At 38.4% G+C, this 19,248-nt stretch overlaps 1 protein-coding gene across 1 annotated transcript in view; it reads right to left on the bottom strand.

Moving 5' to 3' along the window:
* The window catches only part of fntb (farnesyltransferase, CAAX box, subunit beta), an 80,154-nt gene that overhangs the window by 21,554 nt on the left and 39,352 nt on the right, over window positions 1-19,248 (bottom strand). Inside the window, exons 4-8 of the mRNA XM_043698076.2 lie at window positions 17,635-17,726; window positions 16,497-16,643; window positions 8,682-8,765; window positions 1,767-1,853; window positions 601-730 (exon numbers count right to left, since the gene is read on the bottom strand). Of these exons, the coding sequence (XP_043554011.1) occupies window positions 601-730; window positions 1,767-1,853; window positions 8,682-8,765; window positions 16,497-16,643; window positions 17,635-17,726 (540 nt within the window). The remainder of the gene's footprint in view (window positions 1-600; window positions 731-1,766; window positions 1,854-8,681; window positions 8,766-16,496; window positions 16,644-17,634; window positions 17,727-19,248) is intronic.

Raw genomic sequence — 19,248 nt, forward strand, 5'->3', positions numbered from 1 at the left:
GTAATCTTTATAGCAGCTGCCACCTAAAAGGTCAAATTTGACTCCGTGCCAGAACAGGCACCATTTTCTCATTTAAAAAAAATCCCAGCCTCATTAGTTTTAATAGCTGTGCGAGCTTCTTGAGAATAAAAATGAACTGCCATACCTTCAGGAGGTTTTCAATCACCATGCAATTATCAAAATTCTCGATAAGTGAGTATATACAGAGCCATAAAAATAGTGGAGAAAATTAATACAGCGAATGGAGTAAAAATGTTATAGTGACTTATGACAAATCACAGTTTAAACAATTTTTCTCAAGACATACAAGATCTCGAAAACAGTAATCAGAAATGTTGGAGTAAGTGCAAGTGGAATCAAACATAATCAACTGACGATTGAAGAGAAGCAAAGATAAATATTCTGGTCTGTCATTATTGTTGACTCAATGATAGTTTAGTTGCTCCATCATGTTAGCAATGTGATCGCAGTTCGAATATCCCAATATCAATTAGATAATAATTAATCCAATTTGTTCTTTCAACTGAGGTCCTTAAATCAGACAGATTTTATTATATGAAACAAAAAACACCAATAAAATGTAGAGAAGTTCTGACTTACTAACAAAGCTTTGAGGTCCAGCATCCACTCCTTTTTAAGGATAACCATGGCAGCCATACCACAGAAAGTATAGCCACCATGGGCTTCCATTCCAGGTACACCACCAATCCCACCCTCCCAATTCTGACATCTGTAAAGGAAACACAATTGTCACTGTTCTACAAAAGGTAATCAAAATCAATTTTTCACTTCCCCTCTGTGCTGATCCTTTCTACAGAGCATGCTCAGAGATATGCTGCAAGACCATGTTTAATTTTCTGTTTTGACACATCTTTCATATACAGTGATTTTTCGATCTTTTGCTTTGACATGAAATGGTCAGCTTTTCATGACCAGCTGAACATGATCCAAAATCCTGGGTATATTGTTAAAAAACAGCCTCTCAAGATAGGTTTCTTGAATATATGCACACTTAAGTGATCATATATTTGAAACACTGCCAAAAGCTTAAGTTTGTAATTGTCAGATTTGCATTTTGCTTTATATAGTAACATTATCAAATTTAAAAGTCACATCTAAAAATGCTTCTGAATTTCTTCATGATAAAGAAACCTACATCATAGCAGTTTAGTGAGGAGGAAAGTGACAGCCTTCCAACAGCAACTTCTTGACTTCCAGTACTTCCTGCAGTTTTGGAGAGATATTGAATGCAGAGGACATAGAAAGAATAGAATACTTTCCCAAAAGAGTTTGTCCAATCAGTTCTTAGAATTGATACTCAAACATTAATTGAACATGGGCAGCATTTTGGCTAAATAACATTTGATTAGATGAAGAGGTGACCCAAATTCCAATTGCAATCTCAATTGTTTATAACGTTTCTGCACCTTTACTGGATATTTGCAACTGCCAAGAGACGACAGTTGAAAATGAGAATTTTCTTCACAGCAGTTCAACTGCTAATCATGCTGTGCTCATCTAGTCATGGGATGCAATTCAGCAGACTGCCCATCCTCCCATCTAAGCTGGGCATTGAGGCATCTAATAAATAGTGCAATTGAGTAAAGGATACAAACAAATATAATTAATGTGAATATACCCTTCTCACATTACATGATTATTCAGAAGCAGCACATAAGCAATGCATCCCAAACATCAATACTAATTCACAACATTTGAAAACAATTGAATTGTCTATTGATTTTTCTCATCTCATAGATACTGACCTTAACACCCACTCAGGTGTCCCCTCAAACAACGTTGGTGTGATGATGTTCGTTAAGGATGCAACAGATGCCGCACAGTAGGCACTCCTAGAAAATAGCAGAACAGTACATTTGTTTCCTGCATCATTTAATGAAAAGTGTTTGAAATCAGTAGGGAACATTTCAAAATAATGAATTTGTGATTTTTATTCTTCACATTACTGATGTTAATAATTTATCAAAAAACAAAGTTTAAGTCTTTGAACAGTGTTTTCGGTTGCAAATAAATAATTTCAAATGCTGCAGTTTTAATCACGAAACAGAAGAACCTTAAAGCTAAGCATCCTGTACTCTTAACAGCGTGATTCGCTACATTGTCAATCCCTCCAGTCTTTGCACAGAAGCCAAGACAAGCAGCATTAATTATACACGAAAATATATTTACTCTTAAAAATACAAATTTTTAGATCAATTCGATTACTATAACGCACCAAACACTTTAAAATTTTGGATGAGTTATTGCATTCATCAAAACATCACTGCTGAAGCACTCAGCATCCAGTACTACCAAACAAAGTGTAACATCAGTGATATGTAAAGCAAAACTACTCTGGCCTTGTTCCAGTCATACAACTCGATCCCAAGCTCCAAGACCACAGTCCATCAAACTTTGGAAAATGTTACCCTTCAAAAGAAATCTTTAAAGCCTCCTTGCAAATTGCAGTTTTGTGGTGTGAACTGAACTGACCATTATCAGGGCTTCAGCAAGACAAATTCATCCTTACATAAATCACAGATAACAATATAATTCTCCATCCAACTCTAGGCTTTGAAATGAAAGGGCAGAATTGTAGAGATTGTAATGGTGTCACCCAGATGGACCTCAGAATATGAGTTCCCTGATTGGGGCTGTTAATCTGGTCCAATCAGGGAGCCTGGGCTGACAGATAACAGGAGTGTCAGATATCCTTTCACTCTGAGCTGGCTCTGAGAGAGCTGGATCAGTGTCAAGTACTCTCCATGTGTAAATAAAGAGTAACTTAGTGATGGGATCCAAACTATGTGGAGTAATTTCAAGAATGTTAACCTATTGCTTGCAATGGCCTCTTTGTGACTCCTTTTGGAAATTGTATGATCCATGATTTCTCACTGGTTTTCTCTGCAATTTTCTTTTTAAATTTAACTTTTCAAGAAAGGACTTATGAGTTTTCAAACATTATTTGGACACACGGTTATGATAGAACAATAGTGAATTCCAAAGACAAAATGCAGTGGCAAAATGATCTTCAAAGTTTGATATAACAGTTTTTAAAAAATGAATTGTGATTCAAATCAGAATGTGATCTATTTAGTGACTTATGAATTTTATGGTTTTGAAAACACCAATTTTGATGAACTACTGCAGGCACAGATGCGGATGAAGTTTAAAAGGCAGTTATAGGTGTGAACACTGCCTTTGAAATTGATTTAAGTCCAGAGATAGCTAGTGTTTTAGAACCTATCGATATTAGAATGTACCTTCCTAACAAGCAGGTAAACCAGCTCTTTGTTTATTGATTGACAGCTCCATGCTGAGGTAAAGAAATATATACTATACATTTTAATTGGTTCAACAACTCTTATTCTATTGCTCTGAAAGCCAATGCTATGTGAACTGACAGCTTGTGTCTTTTGTTCACCATGAGTGACAATGTGCATCATGTTTCATCCTGGTAGTTCAAATTATGTAATTAGTGTTCCACTTGATTGTAGAGGGAACAGCAATTAAAGGAGCAACTTTTTTTATATAGAGAACACATCTGGTGCAGCTGAAAATCCTAACCACCCTGAAATGGATTGAGAGGTTTATCTTGTTTCATATATTATGCAGTTGAAAGTGTGTACTGTACCTTTAAGAGAGAGTGAAAGCTGAAAGCTGGCAAGCACCTGTCATGTGACTGACTGGTAGTCACAGTGTGCTGGAAAATTGGAAGGTGGAACATTTGGCTGTAATCTAGATATCGGAGTTGTTTTCACTGCAGTTCGAATTCAACCAGTTTAAATTATGCGCCATGATACTAAATTCCAATTGAATTTGAATTTTACTGTTTTGACAACATCGAACCAATGAGACGATCTGATATTTGGGATATAAAAAAAGCAGGCATTTTGGACAGTTAGCCAGAAAGAGCACCAACTGCCATTGAAAGGCTGCTGTTCAATACACACTGTCAAAGGTACCTTTTTCATATGAAACATCTTTGCAGCAGAAGACCGATGACGACCCAGGGAGATCTACAAACAGAGGAAAATCGACACCAGAGATGACAGCTGCAGTCTGATAGGGGCTTTATTGGATCATTATATTGTTATAGAGTGGGAGGTACATAACAAATCTTTAAGCAAAAGGAGGCTTTGAGTTGTAAACAGTTGTTTAACGCTCACTTTCAGAGTTAAAAAATAAATTGATTTTTTTTCTTTAAATACTAGAATTTAGGTAGTTCTCTGTCACTCATACTTTAACAGATTACAAGGCGAGGTGAGCTTTTCTCTGTGCTTGGTTTAATTAGCAGATGGGTTTCCTGCTATGTCGTAACACATAATTCAAGAGAAAGAAACCCAACACTGAATAAAAAAGCAAACGAACCAAACATCAATACATGCTTCAGATTCACACCTCAGAGTCTTCAAATTGAAAACAAAAACAACTGGAAAGTCTCTCATCCAAAAAATTTAAAGGTGTCAAGCAAATGCTTTCTATGTATGATAAATGGAAGTTAGGTACTGAAATAAAACATTGTTCTAACATGGCCAATATGGTGCACTGATAATCCAAAGACTCAATGATACAGATTACTACTCTGGAATCTCCAGGATTGTGATTATTTACTGCTATCATAGAGAGGTAATAGTTGGAGATATAACATGAATGCAGAAACGGTTAAGAGGCAAAATGCACATGATTTGCCATGAAGAACCAGGGACATGAAAGATTATATTTAACCCAGAATCTTCTTTTCCCCTAAGGGCATTCAAATGATCAGCAATGCTTCCATCAAAATAGGCTGAACAGTTATATTCATAAGTACTGCACTTGCTCCAAGTACAGACTACTAGATTCATTGACTGAAAATCCATTAAGTTTAGACTAATAACTTTCCCTGTGCAAAAGTATTTGCTTTTAAATGCAGAACATACAGACCATACTTAAATAATCTTCTTTCATGTCCAATTTCTACATCACCAAACCCTGTCCTATGAGTGGGACAGGCTAGAGATGGTGACATATTCAGTCCAGAATGGACCAGGATCCTCAGCATCAATTCTGGACCTCACGAGGTAGCATGGTTACAGGTCAAACTTGCAGCTAATTTCCAAATACCATTTCCCTGGATCACAAATAGGTAACCAGTGTTGAACACCATGGAAGGAGCATTAATGATAGCACAGTTACAGAATATATTTAGAGGGCAGCATTACTGGCCTAGCTGGCAGAGTCCTGAAAGAGGTATCTGCCAGACCAGGGGCAGGTGAAGAAAGAGCCATTGAGGTGAAATCTACTTGACCTCATACACACCAAACTATGTGTCATAGATATTACTCTCCATAACAGTATTGGAAAAAGTGACCACAATCCCTCTTCACACGAAAGACATCACCTCTTATGGACTACAACTTTTATGCTAAATAGTAGAGATTCAAAGGAGATCTGGCAGAACAAAACCGAAAAGCTGAAAGATACAACCTGTGACCAGCAACATAACTGCACCCTACCACAATCTGGCTACCAAGCAGGGGAACAATTCTGGTTTAAAGACATGTCAAACAATATATGTGGTATAGCAAGAGGTAATGAATGGCAGGGTCAAATACAGCATCCTTGTTGGCATACTCCTGAGATCTTTGCGACTTGAATCAAGTGGCTTCACTCCACACATATTCAGAAATAGAGGGGTATGGTGGATGCAGCAAAGGGCTTGCTCGGAGTGCGCCCTGTGCTCAAGACTAGCCATTCCTTTAGCCTGTTATGGCACTGGCATCCACCATTAAGGAAAGAAAAATTTCCTGTGTATGTCTTTGCCACAAAAAGTAGAACATTTATTGCCTCAGCAGCATAGTCATGGAAGATGTCCTTAATTATGAGATCAGGTGGCATTTATGTTCATTAATGCTTCGGAAACAAAAACACAAAGGCTGGCAAAACTCAGCAGATTGCTTTCTTCCCACAGATGCTGTCCAAAGTATATATTTAGAGTCTGTTGACTGTTCACCAGAACTGACACTTTGGATCCCCAAGACCACTGAGGTCTGGACCACATTATGGTCCTGGTACAAATATGGACAAAGAGCTAAATTCCTAAGGTGAGGCAGAAGTGATTGTGCTTGACATCAAGGCAGCAGATGATTATGGCATGAAAGCGTCCTACTAAAATTTAAGTCAATGTGAATCAGGGAAAATCCCTTCTATAGCTGGAATCATATAAGAAAGATGGTTGCAATGTTTGGAGGCCAATCACCTCTGTCTCTAGTTACACTGCAAAAGTATCTTAAGTCTCCTCAGCTGCCGTATTGATAACTTTCCATGATTAGATCCGAAACAGGATGCTCACTGACATTTGGAGTGTACAGTTTCTCAGATAATAATCAGTAAGAACTTACATGTAGCAAGTTCTGGACAATTTCTGGGTTTGAGTCAATAGTTGTTCAGAGATATTTGTGCCTCGCAAGTGCCAGGCAGTTCCTACCTCAAACAAAAGGGAGAGTCTAATCACACCCCTTTAATATTCAACAGCATGAGAATTGTTGAATCCCTCATCGTGAGCAATCTAGAGTTGACCAGATCTTTAAATGGACCATTCATATAAATAAATACAGCAATAACAAGAACAAGAATCCTCAAAACTTTTCCACCACCTACAAGACATGGTAAGGAAGGAGATGGAACACTCTCCACTCACCTGAAAGAGTGCAGGCTCCAACAATACGCAGGGAACTCCATAGTATCCCAGACAACGTAATCTACTTGACAATATTTCCCCATCCTAAATATTTACTCCCTCCAGCACCAAAACAATGTTGTTGCAGCAGATAAGATCCATGGGATGCCCTACAGCAAATTGCCTTCCAAAACCATGATCACGAGCAATTAGAAGGGCTCGCATATTTGATAAATGCAAAAACAACAGTTACAAATTTCATTCCACGTCACACAGACTTTGACATAGATTGTTTAATGGGAAAACACTCATTGTAGGATATCTATACCACATGAACTGTCAGGGTTCACCATTGCCTTTCAGGCAATTAGCGATAGACAATGAATGGGGAAACAAAAAGGTAAAAACAATGACTGCAGATGCTGAAAACCAGATTCTGGATTAGTGGTGTTGGAAGAGCACAGCAGTTCAGGCAGCATCCGAGGAGCAGCGAAATCGACGTTTCGGGCAAAAGCCTATTCCTGATGAAGGGCTTTTGCCTGAAACGTCGATTTCGCTGCTCCAATGAATGGGGAATTTGAGTGACACCTTTATCCCACGAATGAATAAAATTTTTCAAAACATATGATTGTAATATAAATTAAACTACTTCAGCAATTCCATTTAGTGTTTGATTAAAGCATTGGCTGCCCCAGGAGTTCAACATGATGTTTTATTTCATGAGGCAGTATGATTTTTAAGGTAAAGGATTTTAAATAATCTGTCTATTTGTTGTACATCTTAACTTAAATGGTACATAGAGATGTAAAGCACGGAAACAGACCCTTAAGTTCAACTTGTCCATGCCGACCAGATATTCCAACCCCATCTAGTCCCACCTGCCAGCACCAGGCCCATATCCCTTCAAAACCTTCCTTTTCATATACCCATCCAGATGTCTTTTAAATGTTGCAATTGTACAAGCCTCTACCACTTCCTCTGGCAGCTCAATCCATACACGTACCACCTTCTGCATGACAAAGTTGCCCCTTAGGTCTCTTTTATATCTTTCCCCTCTCACCCTAAACCTATGCCCTCTAGTCTTGGACTTCACAACATCTTTCCAATAGGAAGGAGGCCAGAATTACACACAATATTCCAACAGAGGCCTAACCAATGTCCTGTACAGCCGCAACATGACCTTCCAACTCCTGTACTCAATTATCTGACCAATAAAGGAAAGCATATCAAATGTCTTCTTCACTATCCTATCTACCTGCGACTCCACTTTCAAGGAGTTATGTTCAGCAAAACTCCGAGGACCTTACCATTAAGTGTATGAGTCCTGCTAAGATTTGCTTTCCCAAAATGCAGCACCTCACATTTATCTAAATTAAACTCTATCTGCCACTTCTCAGTCCATTGGCCCATCTGATCAAGATCCCATTATAATCTGAGGTAACCTTCTTTGCTGTCCACTACACCTCCAATTTTGGTGTCATCTGCAAACTTACTAACTATACCGCTTATCCTCACATCCAAATCATTTACATACATGATCTCCATACAAATTTCTTTCTCAATTTCCCTCTGACTATTAGAGGGTGTATAATACAATGCCAATAAGGTGATCATCCCTTTCCTATTTCTCAGTTCCACCCAAATAACTTCCCTATGTATTTCTGGGATATCCTCTCCTCTGCATAGCTGTAATGCTTTCCCTTATCAAAAAAGCCACTTCTGCTCCTCTCTTGCCTCCCTTTCTGTCCTTTCTATAGCATGTGTGTCCTGGAAATAATTAAGTGTGGAAGACAAAAATAATTCAGAATTAGATAATGTCTGAAAATTGAGACAAAGGCATCAGGCTGTTTGCCCATTTTACTTGAAATGGATTGCAATATATTAGATCCAGTTTGAAAGTATTTACCATTTCCTTCCAATGTTGGTTGCCTCATCAAATAATTTTCAGTATTGTCTAAACATGGTTTTCAATGCTTACTGCCTTTCTTTCAATAATGAGCAAATCATAATCAAAACTCACCTAACATCGACTTCTCCACTCACGTGCATAGTAAAGGAACCATTAGACTGTTTCACAGAGTATAGAAATTCTAGCAGCTTTTCCCTTCAATGAGAACAAAGAAATACCAGTTAGAGAAGGTTCAGCCTCAATTAAAATCTCCAATAGTTTGAATTTAAGTTGTCAAATGCTTTGAATAATAATCAACACATTTAGATTTTTGGTCACAATCAAAGAATGTGATACTCTGAACACAAGGTGCAATGATTAAAGTAGAAAATAACAAAATCTTGCTGCAAAACTGCCCATGCTCAGTCACTTTGTAAGTTATTGTACATCTACATGGCTGGTGAATTGGAAGTCAGCTTTTGCCTGGTCTTGTGGTTCTGAGATATTTATGTAATAATACAAAAGGTAGAAAGACAGAATGTTGTGTACAAAGGTTTTGACTCATTTTAAGTCCAATCTCTCTCACACCACAAAACACACAACTATGGGAACACATGGATAGGTTCTTGCATCTACCGAATTACATTTCTTTAATAGGGACTTGAGTGCATCTAGTTATTGGAATGGGGAGAAAGAAGAACGATGATGGTTGGTGAACATTTTCCCATACAGATGAGGTTAGGGACTTAACACAAATATTTATCCTGCCAATTTATGGCATTCAATAATTCAATGGGCGAGGTAGATCTCCAACTGTTACTCAATCATTACGAAATAAGCCAAGGTGAGAAATTCATCATTCAAATTATAAATGATCACTTCTGAAAGTTCACTGCTTAAAATACAGTTAAAGTCACAGGGACATTAAACAGGTCTACAGGAATGGTGCAACATCATGTCCACATAAAGTATATGTTGAATGGGCATTATTTAGACATACTAGGTGACAGCATTTCATAATATTTTTGAACAGGAAACTCAAGCAGCCCAGCAGGTATCTTCATTGTTCATTAGACAATGGGCATTCCTAGTGTATGCTAATTAATTTCAAGGACTGGTCTAAAACATCCAAAAGCTGAACAAACAGTTCCATTCTTAATCAAAGCTCGATCTTTTGCCACTGTTAGACGTGCATCATTACGGTCAAGATTAGAATGGTGCTGGAAAAGTACAGCAGGTCAGGCAGCATCCGAGGAGCAGGAAAACACACTTTTCAGGCAGGAGCGCTTCATCAGGAATGAGTCATTCCTGATGAAGGGCTCTTGCCCAAAATGTCGATATTCCTGCTCCTCGGACGCTGTCTGACCTGCTGTGCTTTTCCAGCACCACTCTAATCTTGACTCTGATCTCCAGCATCTGCAGTCCTCACTTTTGCCTAGTGCATCATTATGACCTCTCACCAACAAAACAAAAATTCAAATTTTAAATTGACTGTGCCTATACAATTACATTGTTTAGAATTCCCTGCACCACCCTGTTACTTTTCTTTTACATTAAATTATCAAACCATTAGGCATAGAAATGGCTAAAATAGGCACAACTGTAACGATAAGTGCTGAGTCATTTGGAGAAAAGAATGAGCTGTACTATGATCATAAGGTTTCATTCAGTGCCATTATGGGCTCATCTACCATTTTTAATACAAAAAACAACTGGTGACAAATAAAGTAACATGTACATGCAGAGAAGTTGCGAACACATACAACTTTTGATCCTTCTGTTTCTGCATTTAAATCAAAGAGTGATACAAACTGTTTGTTGCCATTTCATATTACAATGAGAAGGTTTTAAATTTGATTATCTGATTTGTGATACTATGTAGAATATATTACATTAAATAATTTATTATCTATGGGACCAGAAGTGTGCCACTGGATCAAATATTCCACATAATCAAGAGGTATATATACATATATAAATATATAAAGTGGAGTAAACCCTTACCATGTGAAACTTCAAAACATCAATATTCCTCAAAAAATATACATACAAACATCAATACAACTCCTAAAATCAATGTAAAAATTCACAGGTAATAGAAACATAATGCACGGGATATACACATCACTATTACACTTTAGTTACAGCATAAATACTTGGACATCACCGTAGATTACAGTATTTAAAGTTTATAATTTTTGGTCTCCATGATGCCACAACCACCTAATGAAGGAGAAGCGTTCCGAAAGCTAGTGCTTCCAACTAAACCTGTTGGACTATAAACCTCTGGTGCTGTGTGATTTTTTATAAATGATATAATTTTTGCCGTTTTATCTAGAGTATCGGTTGATAAGGTACCGGTTAAAACAACATTTGCTGTGCTGTCATTTGGAAATTGTATTTTTAAAATAGTAGCAGATGGCCTTTGTTTTAGTTCTGAGAAAAGAACTGAATTTTGTTTTCACAATAAGGTCAGAAAGACATTTGGAAAATAGACCCAAATACATAATTTCCAAGAAAGCGTGTGACTTAGTAAGTATCTAGCCAGATGTCTGTAATGTTAATCGATGAAGTGTTTACAGTTCCTGACTGAAAAGCAAGTGACTGATAGTTTAGTCAATTCAGGAGAACTCTCATCCTAGCAGCAGGACTTTGTTAGTATTATACCAAGACCAAGTTGTAAAAGCCTGTACGATTTGAGTGTCCTCCTCTGGAGTAGTGTGTGCAGCTCTGGTCACTCTAATAATATCCTTCCTATAACAAAGTGGAGAGGGTTCAGAAAATATTTACCAGGATGTTGCTGGGAATGGAGAGTTGAGTTCCAAAAATAGACCAGAAAGGCTGGGATCTTTTTCCACGGGAGCATAGGAGGTTGAGGGGTGATTGATTAAAAAAAATGAGAAGGTGAACAGTAAAGGTCTTTTCCCCTTGGTGGGGGAGTTCAAACTTATTTTTAAGGTGAAAGGAGAAAGATTTTTTAAAAAGATGAGAGGCAACTCTTTTTTAAGAGCGTGGTCAGTGTGCGGAATGAGGAAGTGGTGGATGCAGATCAGGTTAGCACATTTAAAAGACATTTGGATAGGTATATGAATAGGAAAGGTTTGGAGGGATATGGACCATAGGCAGGTGGAATAGTTTAGTTTGGGAACATGGCCAGGTGGACTAGTTGGATTGAAGGGGATGTTTCCATGCGGAATGACTTCATGATTCTAAGTCTTTTAACTGTCAGAACTGAAAAGGAATCCAAGTTCTCTGCTCTGAAAGGAGATAAAGGCCATCAAAACTGGAAAAAGGTTTTAAAACTGTTTCAGCAGTCCAAGGAGGAAAACTGATAATAGCCAGTAAAGGAAAAAAATTAAGGGGTTAAGGGTAGTTTCTCTTGAATTGAGTACCTGCGGAGGATATTGTTGGGAATAAAGTTGGATCCATGCTTTTGTTAAGATACTTTCAAACTTATACATAGCTTTGCTTTTTTTTCCGTTTTGTGACACAAACGTGTGGAAACTAAAACATCAACAACCACGCATCAATATTTTCACTGAGACAAATGTAAAAATAAAATTCATGATCTACCAAGCTAAGTTTCATTTGGAAATTGACTCAAGGATTACAATAAGATCATAATGAAAACCATTTTTTGTCGAGAGGTCCAAAAGTGTGACTGACTATTGCAGATATACATCCAGACGATCTTGGCGAGAAAAGAGGATTGTTTGGAAATTACATAAACTATGTGCCCACCCCTTCTCAGGAAAATTAAACTACCGTTGAAGCATGCTGAAGTTGTGAATAAAGATTATAAATCCCTTGTAGAAAAGATCGTATTGAAATCTGATTCATATATTAAATATTGTAACATACCATCACACCAGGTTAAACACATACCTTTAGCCAAGGGATTTAGTGAAGTAGGAGCCACGGTTTTGATGATACAGGATAAAGATTAGAATGTTCATCTGTTACATTTTGTGCATATGGCCAACCAAGTTTAGCATATCCATGGTGTTGAACAAGGACAAGTAGGTTGTGCAGACAGTGCAGAGTGATATGGAAAAGTGGATCAGCACAGATCTTGGGTCACCAATATTTTTAATAGATAATGGAGGTGAATTTTAAAATGTCAACTGTTGGGACATTTGTGAGATTGTAAGCATTATCATAATACACACTGCTGCAGGACATGCACTCTGCAATGGCTCGTGCCAAAACTGGCTTTTAAGTTTTGTGCTTTTTAAAACTGTAGACTGAAATTAAAAATAGCTATTTTGAAACTCAGGATGGCTTGAAAGTAAGGAATTTTTCACCTTTTGTGAACCCGGTTTACGTAGCTCTAGATGGACTAGAGTCAAGAGGATGTTTACGAATGAAGTTGATTGATGTGAATTAGCGGTCAATTATCAATAACAAAGCTCCTCTGCTTGCGGACAAATATGTGATTGGTCATCAGGCAGCTGGGGCTATAAACAAGACAGAGAGAAGCTAGGTCAGCCCCAAAGCGAAACCAGCAGGTCTGCAGTAGTCAAAAAAACCCTTCAGTAAGCCACTTTAAACTGAAGAAATCCAATCCTTCAGTGGATACTGCAAGTTGCGACTTTGAATTGAATAAGTGAACCAGTCACCCTATGCCTATTGTGAACTAGTGGAGGCGTTTGGAAAAAGGTTGAGGACAAATTTTCAGATCAGCAAGAACCAACACAATAGATCTTGTGTTCAAAGAAGATGGACTGGTTGTCCCTCCGTTCATGTGTTGTCTCTCCCTGTTTGTTTGTCTGTGTGCAAGAGAGAGTTATATACAGCATTAATTTATAGATGTTACTTAATTTAGTTGAATTGCTTACCTGTAGGCAGAATCTAAGGCCTGGAATAAATAGTGATTCCTTGCTAAGTTCAGAAACCTGGTCTATGAATTCAATCAACTGTGATCTGAAATTGGGTAGCTTGGGAATTTGTGCGTTTTGTTTTGAAACTTTAATTTTTGGGATAACTCCAGAATAGCAGGGCATGACCTGCAGCACACTACACATTGTTACACTTGTGCCAAAGAAACTATGCAATAATGGAGATGTTGGACAAAATATCAGCAGATTAGTCAATTCTAAGTTACAAACAGTACAGGAATAAGCAAACGAACATAAAAATTCCTTACAAATAGTGATGGAATATAGCAATTACTAATTAGTTTATGGTTAGGACCCAAAATTACCTTCAATGCTGCATGAAGATTCTCCAACAGCAAAAAGACGTTTGTTTTTGTGCTCATCTAAATGCAATTATTAAAGCCAACAGCATTGAGTCATTGTTTCAAACCATCTGGGGGAGATTTCACACCTAGTGTCAGGATTCTTTATAAGAGGATGCAGGGAATGGACTTAAATCAGGAAAAGTTATTGGAGGTATCAGGAATGCTTTCATGTTACGACACTAATCATATCCCTTATGGCGGGGGAGGAGACTATGAATCATGAATTTTCAAATTCTGAGAACATAGTGTTGATAATAAGCGCCACGTACTTTGCATGCACGAGGCCTACAACTGCAGGACTTAAGAATTCAGGAAATACTTGCCAATATACATACTCAAAGATTTGTAGCTCGGGTGCTCATTGTTGTGGTTCTGTTCGCCGAGCTGGGAATGAGGACATGCCGCAACCCAAAGGACTAGCCCCACTACCATACATCAAGAGCATTTCCAAACTGACAGCCAGACTACTGCGACCACTAGGACTCATAACAGCACACAAACCAACAGTTACTCTCAGACAACTCGCCAGAACGAAGGACCTGATACCCAGCATGAGCAAAACCAATGTCGTGTACAAATCCCATGCAAGGACTGCACAAAACACTACATAGGACAAACAGGAAGACAGCTAACGATCTGCATCCATGAACACTAACTAGCCACGAAACGACACGACCAGCTATCCTTAGTAGCCACACAAGCAGATGACAAGCAACATGAATTTGACTGGGACAATACTACTATTATAGGACAAGCCAAACAGAGAACAGCCAGAGAATTCCTAGAGGCATGGCACTCATCCACAGATTCAATCAATAAGCACATCGACCTGGACCCAATATACCGAGGAGAAAGTGAGGTCTGCAGATGCTGGAGATCAAAGTTGAAACTTTATTGCTGGAACAGCACAGCAGGTCAGGCAGCATCCAGGGAACAGGAGATTCGACGTTTCGGGCACAGGCCCTTCTTCAGGAATGAGATACCGACCACTGCAACAGACAGCTGGAACTGACAACCGGAAGCGGCAGAGACAAACCACTACAAATGCCGGAGGAACGATCACAGAAGCGCTTCACAAGAGGCTCCCAAGCATTGAGGGTGTCACTTAGACAGGGGACGAAATGTCTGTAACACAAATTCCCAGCTTGGCGAACAGAACCACAACAATTTACATACTGACTGAAGAACATGAAAAAGTAGGGAATCATTGCCCAAAGTGGGTTCATGGATGATGTATGGTCAACGGTATCATATGAAGGGATAATGATCACAATTGTGGGACTTACAGGCAAGACCATAGGAAAATATAAAACCTGCTAACTGTCCACAGGTATATTTTTCATTGACACAGAAGTTGAGGGTTATGAGGGCAAGACAGGAAAATGGAGTTCTGGCTATAGTCAGACCAGCTTAAGTGTTATAATCTCAGCAATAGCAAAGCAGGCCTGAGGACTAAACGGCCAACTCCTATTACTGTTGTTATTCATGAGGCTGATAATATCAAATTTCATGCAATGTAGACAGAGAGACGATGCAAACTTTGCATATTAAAATAAGCATGCTGTAATAACATTTTATTTCAAAATTGACTTAACCACAACACTTTCACTATTTATTGTGGTGCAAGTCTTTTAAACCTAGCAAACAACTGGCTTGTCATTTTTGTCATTTTGTTTGACTGCTTTTAATTAAGAATGATTGAGATTATGAGGCAATTACCTATCTGCTGAGGGTCACCAAAAGGCAATAGATTTAAAATGGAGAGGGGACCTTGGATATAAAATGGTGTAAAACTTCCCAATTTTACTTTGATTCAGTTCAGTAGTCACAGAGTTGTAATAGCATAGGGGGAAGCTGAATGCCCCAGACTTTGCAGTCAGCACCACAACTTCCAAATCACTACATTTAACTGCCAACAAGTGCACCACGGTTTCACCATTATTTTTAATACAATTTGGGCCAATGAACTGCCAAACTCTCAGAAAAGGTTTGCAACACAGATACTCAATTAAGTTTCAAGTTTAGTAGTTCAAGCCATGTCAAGAATTAAGAAATTATTTTATTGATTTTGAGTTCAAGTGTCGATTTTCCAAACTAATACATTTTACCATGGCTTCTGTGAAATCTACAAGTAAATCAGATTTCGGGTTAACAAGCCTGGATATAATTCTTACAGGGCTCAATGGGGTGGATGCAGTAAAGATGATTCTCTTGGCTGGGATTTTAGAAGCAGAGGACAGAGTTTCAGACTAAGCACTAGACTATTAATAACTAAAGAAGGGAAGAAGAGTTTTTACATTCAGGATGTCGTGAAGCTTTGACATGTTCAAGTCAAAGTTCACCTATGACCTATTCAATGGTAGAATAGGCTCAAGGGGTCTACTCCTATTTCAGATGTTCCTTACATTCTTATGTTTCAAGATGCAAGATTTAATGGAAAAAATACTGATTTCCATTTCAGATTATAGCAGTCAGAGTGTGAATATGTGATCTAAGTATGCCTTTCAAATAGATATATGACTGGTTTTTTTTAAAAAATAAGCCAAACTGAAGGTTGGACATACTGTGCAGATTCCCTGTTGTTTCTTGGTATATAATATATACTGCACAAAATTTACATTGAATGTTTTGGTTTTGAACAGCATAACAATCCAACTCTCCTGTTGGTACTTTTGTACTATTCTTTGATTGCTATGATTGCTTACCTGTTAATGACATTATATGCCTCTTCTGTGCCTATAATGCAGAGTGCATTCACTGCTGCATATGTCGGTGCAAGATGTGGCTCTTGGCCTGGTCCACCAGCAAATCCACCATTTGGACTCTGACATCGTGATAGGAATTGACAGATACTATTTAGAAAGGATGAAAAATGTAACTGTTAAATTGTTGTACAGCTTATGGTTTTTCATCTTTTGCAAGAGACCACATCAATAACTGATCAACAGGAACAGTATCAGTTGAAAAAGGCAAGTATTCATGCATTTCCTATACAAATACCTGAGCATTGGCTGCCCTCAGTTCCCAAATATGGTGCCCATTGTCTCAACACAAAACTTAAATTCAAAACTACACTTTGCAGACATCAACATGGTCAAGTGCCTTTACTTGGAATACAGTGCAACTTAAAATGGCCGTATGTCAGTAGAAGCAATCCTGGCCCAATAATAAAGCATTAAACATCTGGAAAAATGTTGAGTATAAAAATTTAGGCTTTCATTTTACAGCAGCACATTTAGACTTTCATAAATAAACAAAGTAACCTGTTGGATTTTGCTGTCCATGTTGAAATGAACACTGTTTGCCACTGAATTTGAGCACCATTATGAAGCTCAGACCATGAGCAGTCTCTGAAGACTGACTGGTGTACGTACTGCATACTGTTAAAGCACAAAACCAAAATTAGGAACTGGCAAGGTACTTTTGAGTTTAAGTTCAACTGGACATCTCTATTCTGGGCAGGTACTGGAATGTGTTCTCAATCATATGGGACCTCTAACGAGATAGAACAGGATGCTACACTTATCTGCTGAATAAATCATTGTTCAATCAACAATTCCTCTGTATCAACTGTAGAAGATAATATATATTAAGTTCTCTAAAATTGGTCTCATTAGTTCCCTCAAGTCAATATCTACAAATACCAGAGCTGACTTTGCAAAATATTATTCTTTCCCTTTTGCTTCAACATAGAAGGGATATGAATTGCAATTCTCAGTCAAAGATACTTACGAAAATATTCGAACACAAATTTGGTTCATTCAAACAACAGATATGAAACAAAACCGAACTTTTCACATGGGCATTCACCAACTAAAAGGATCTTAAGCTTTATATACATACTCTGATGCCATACAATCATCGATTGGTTCTCCTAGCAACTCCAAGCTATGCAAGATCCAGTAACAGAGCCAGGGCCGGCTGGCGTCCAAACACTGAAACCAAAACAAAAACATTATTTATAACCAAATTATAAAAGAAATAAAGCAGAGAAAGATCAAACGGATAGAAACATTAATCAAATTTACTTGAGCTGTATTGCAGCTTTTGTCTGAAAACAACCTTTTAACTCAAGGATCACCACACCTTAGGCAAGGGGAGAGATTGAGGGGGAACATCCTTCCTGGTAACCTCAGCCAGTGCAGGAATTGAGCCGACACTGCACCATACACCAGCCATCCAGCCAACTGAGTTAATCAATCCCAGTTATTAAATAAAGTATGATCATTGAGAATATCTAAAAGCAAAGAGAATGCTTAGAAATCAACAAATAAATACTCTTTCCCAATCTAAAGTTAGTTTCTCAAATGGAATGAAACCATTTGCTGCAGGTTTTGAATTGGAGCAACACGTCACTTGATATGGCACTTTGGGGTTTTCAGATAAACGTGAAATTAACACACTAGTCTGGGCTCAGGTATAGATGTTGCATTTTATTCAGAACTCTTCTCCGGCTCCCTCTAAAAACTTCCTCACTCCCCTGCTTGTGCTTCAGAAGGCAGCTCAACTCTGAACGAGTTATCCTATTACATTCAAACATATGAATCAACCCCTTCTCCTGCCCAATTACACCCCCAACCCCTAGCAGCCTGCTTGATCATTCGATAAGATCATGACTGATCTAACCTCAAACCCACATTTCTGCCTGCCCCAGTAAACGTTCAACCCCACTTAATGTGAAGAACAACAAGCCTTGGTTTGACAACACTTTTAAATTCAAGATAAGAGTGGTGCTGGAAAAGCACAGCAGGTCAGGCAGCATCCAAGGAGCAGGGGGAAAAAAAAAAAACACGACATTTCGGGGGCTGAGAACCTCGGGGCTGGAGAGATAAGTTGGGGGGGGGGGGGGGGGGGGGGTGTGGGGAGAAGGTAGCTGAAAGTGCAATAGATGGATGGAGGTGGGGGTGAAGGCGATAGGTCGGAGAGGAGGGTGGAGTGGACAGGTGGGAAGCAAGATAGACAGGTGGGACAGGTCATGAGGGCGGTGCTGAGCTACAACTGCAGTACCTACTTCTGGCTACCAGTTTTAAATTGCCGGTGTGATTGCTATTAGCTTTAAATGTTTTGTTTGCAACTCTAATTTGAGACTAAATTTCCAGCTAGTAAAGGAATCAAAAGGTATGGAATTAAATGATAAGCCATGTTCAATCATGCCTTGAGATACTCAACTCCAATTCAATGTGTTCTCACACACCCCATACACTACTAGTGAAGCACTACATGAGTAAATATCGCAGATATATCAGTGCTTACATATCATAATGTAGCAATTTAGTAGTAGCACTACCCATGCAACTAGTAAACATGAGGTACTTTGAGATATTTCAAACTTGTTACTTTGACCTTCATCAGCTGTCACAAAACTGACCTTGCAAAGTGGTGTGAATTCCCATCTGTTAAGTCCATACTGATGCCATATGAAATGTTTTATGCTTCTGTTCCTTGTCAAAAGTGGCT

Source organism: Chiloscyllium plagiosum, unplaced genomic scaffold (genome assembly GCF_037043375.1).
Source record: "Chiloscyllium plagiosum isolate Xiang-an unplaced genomic scaffold, Cpla_swu_hap1 HiC_scaffold_8, whole genome shotgun sequence".
NCBI classification, from domain to species: Eukaryota; Metazoa; Chordata; class Chondrichthyes; order Orectolobiformes; family Hemiscylliidae; genus Chiloscyllium; species Chiloscyllium plagiosum.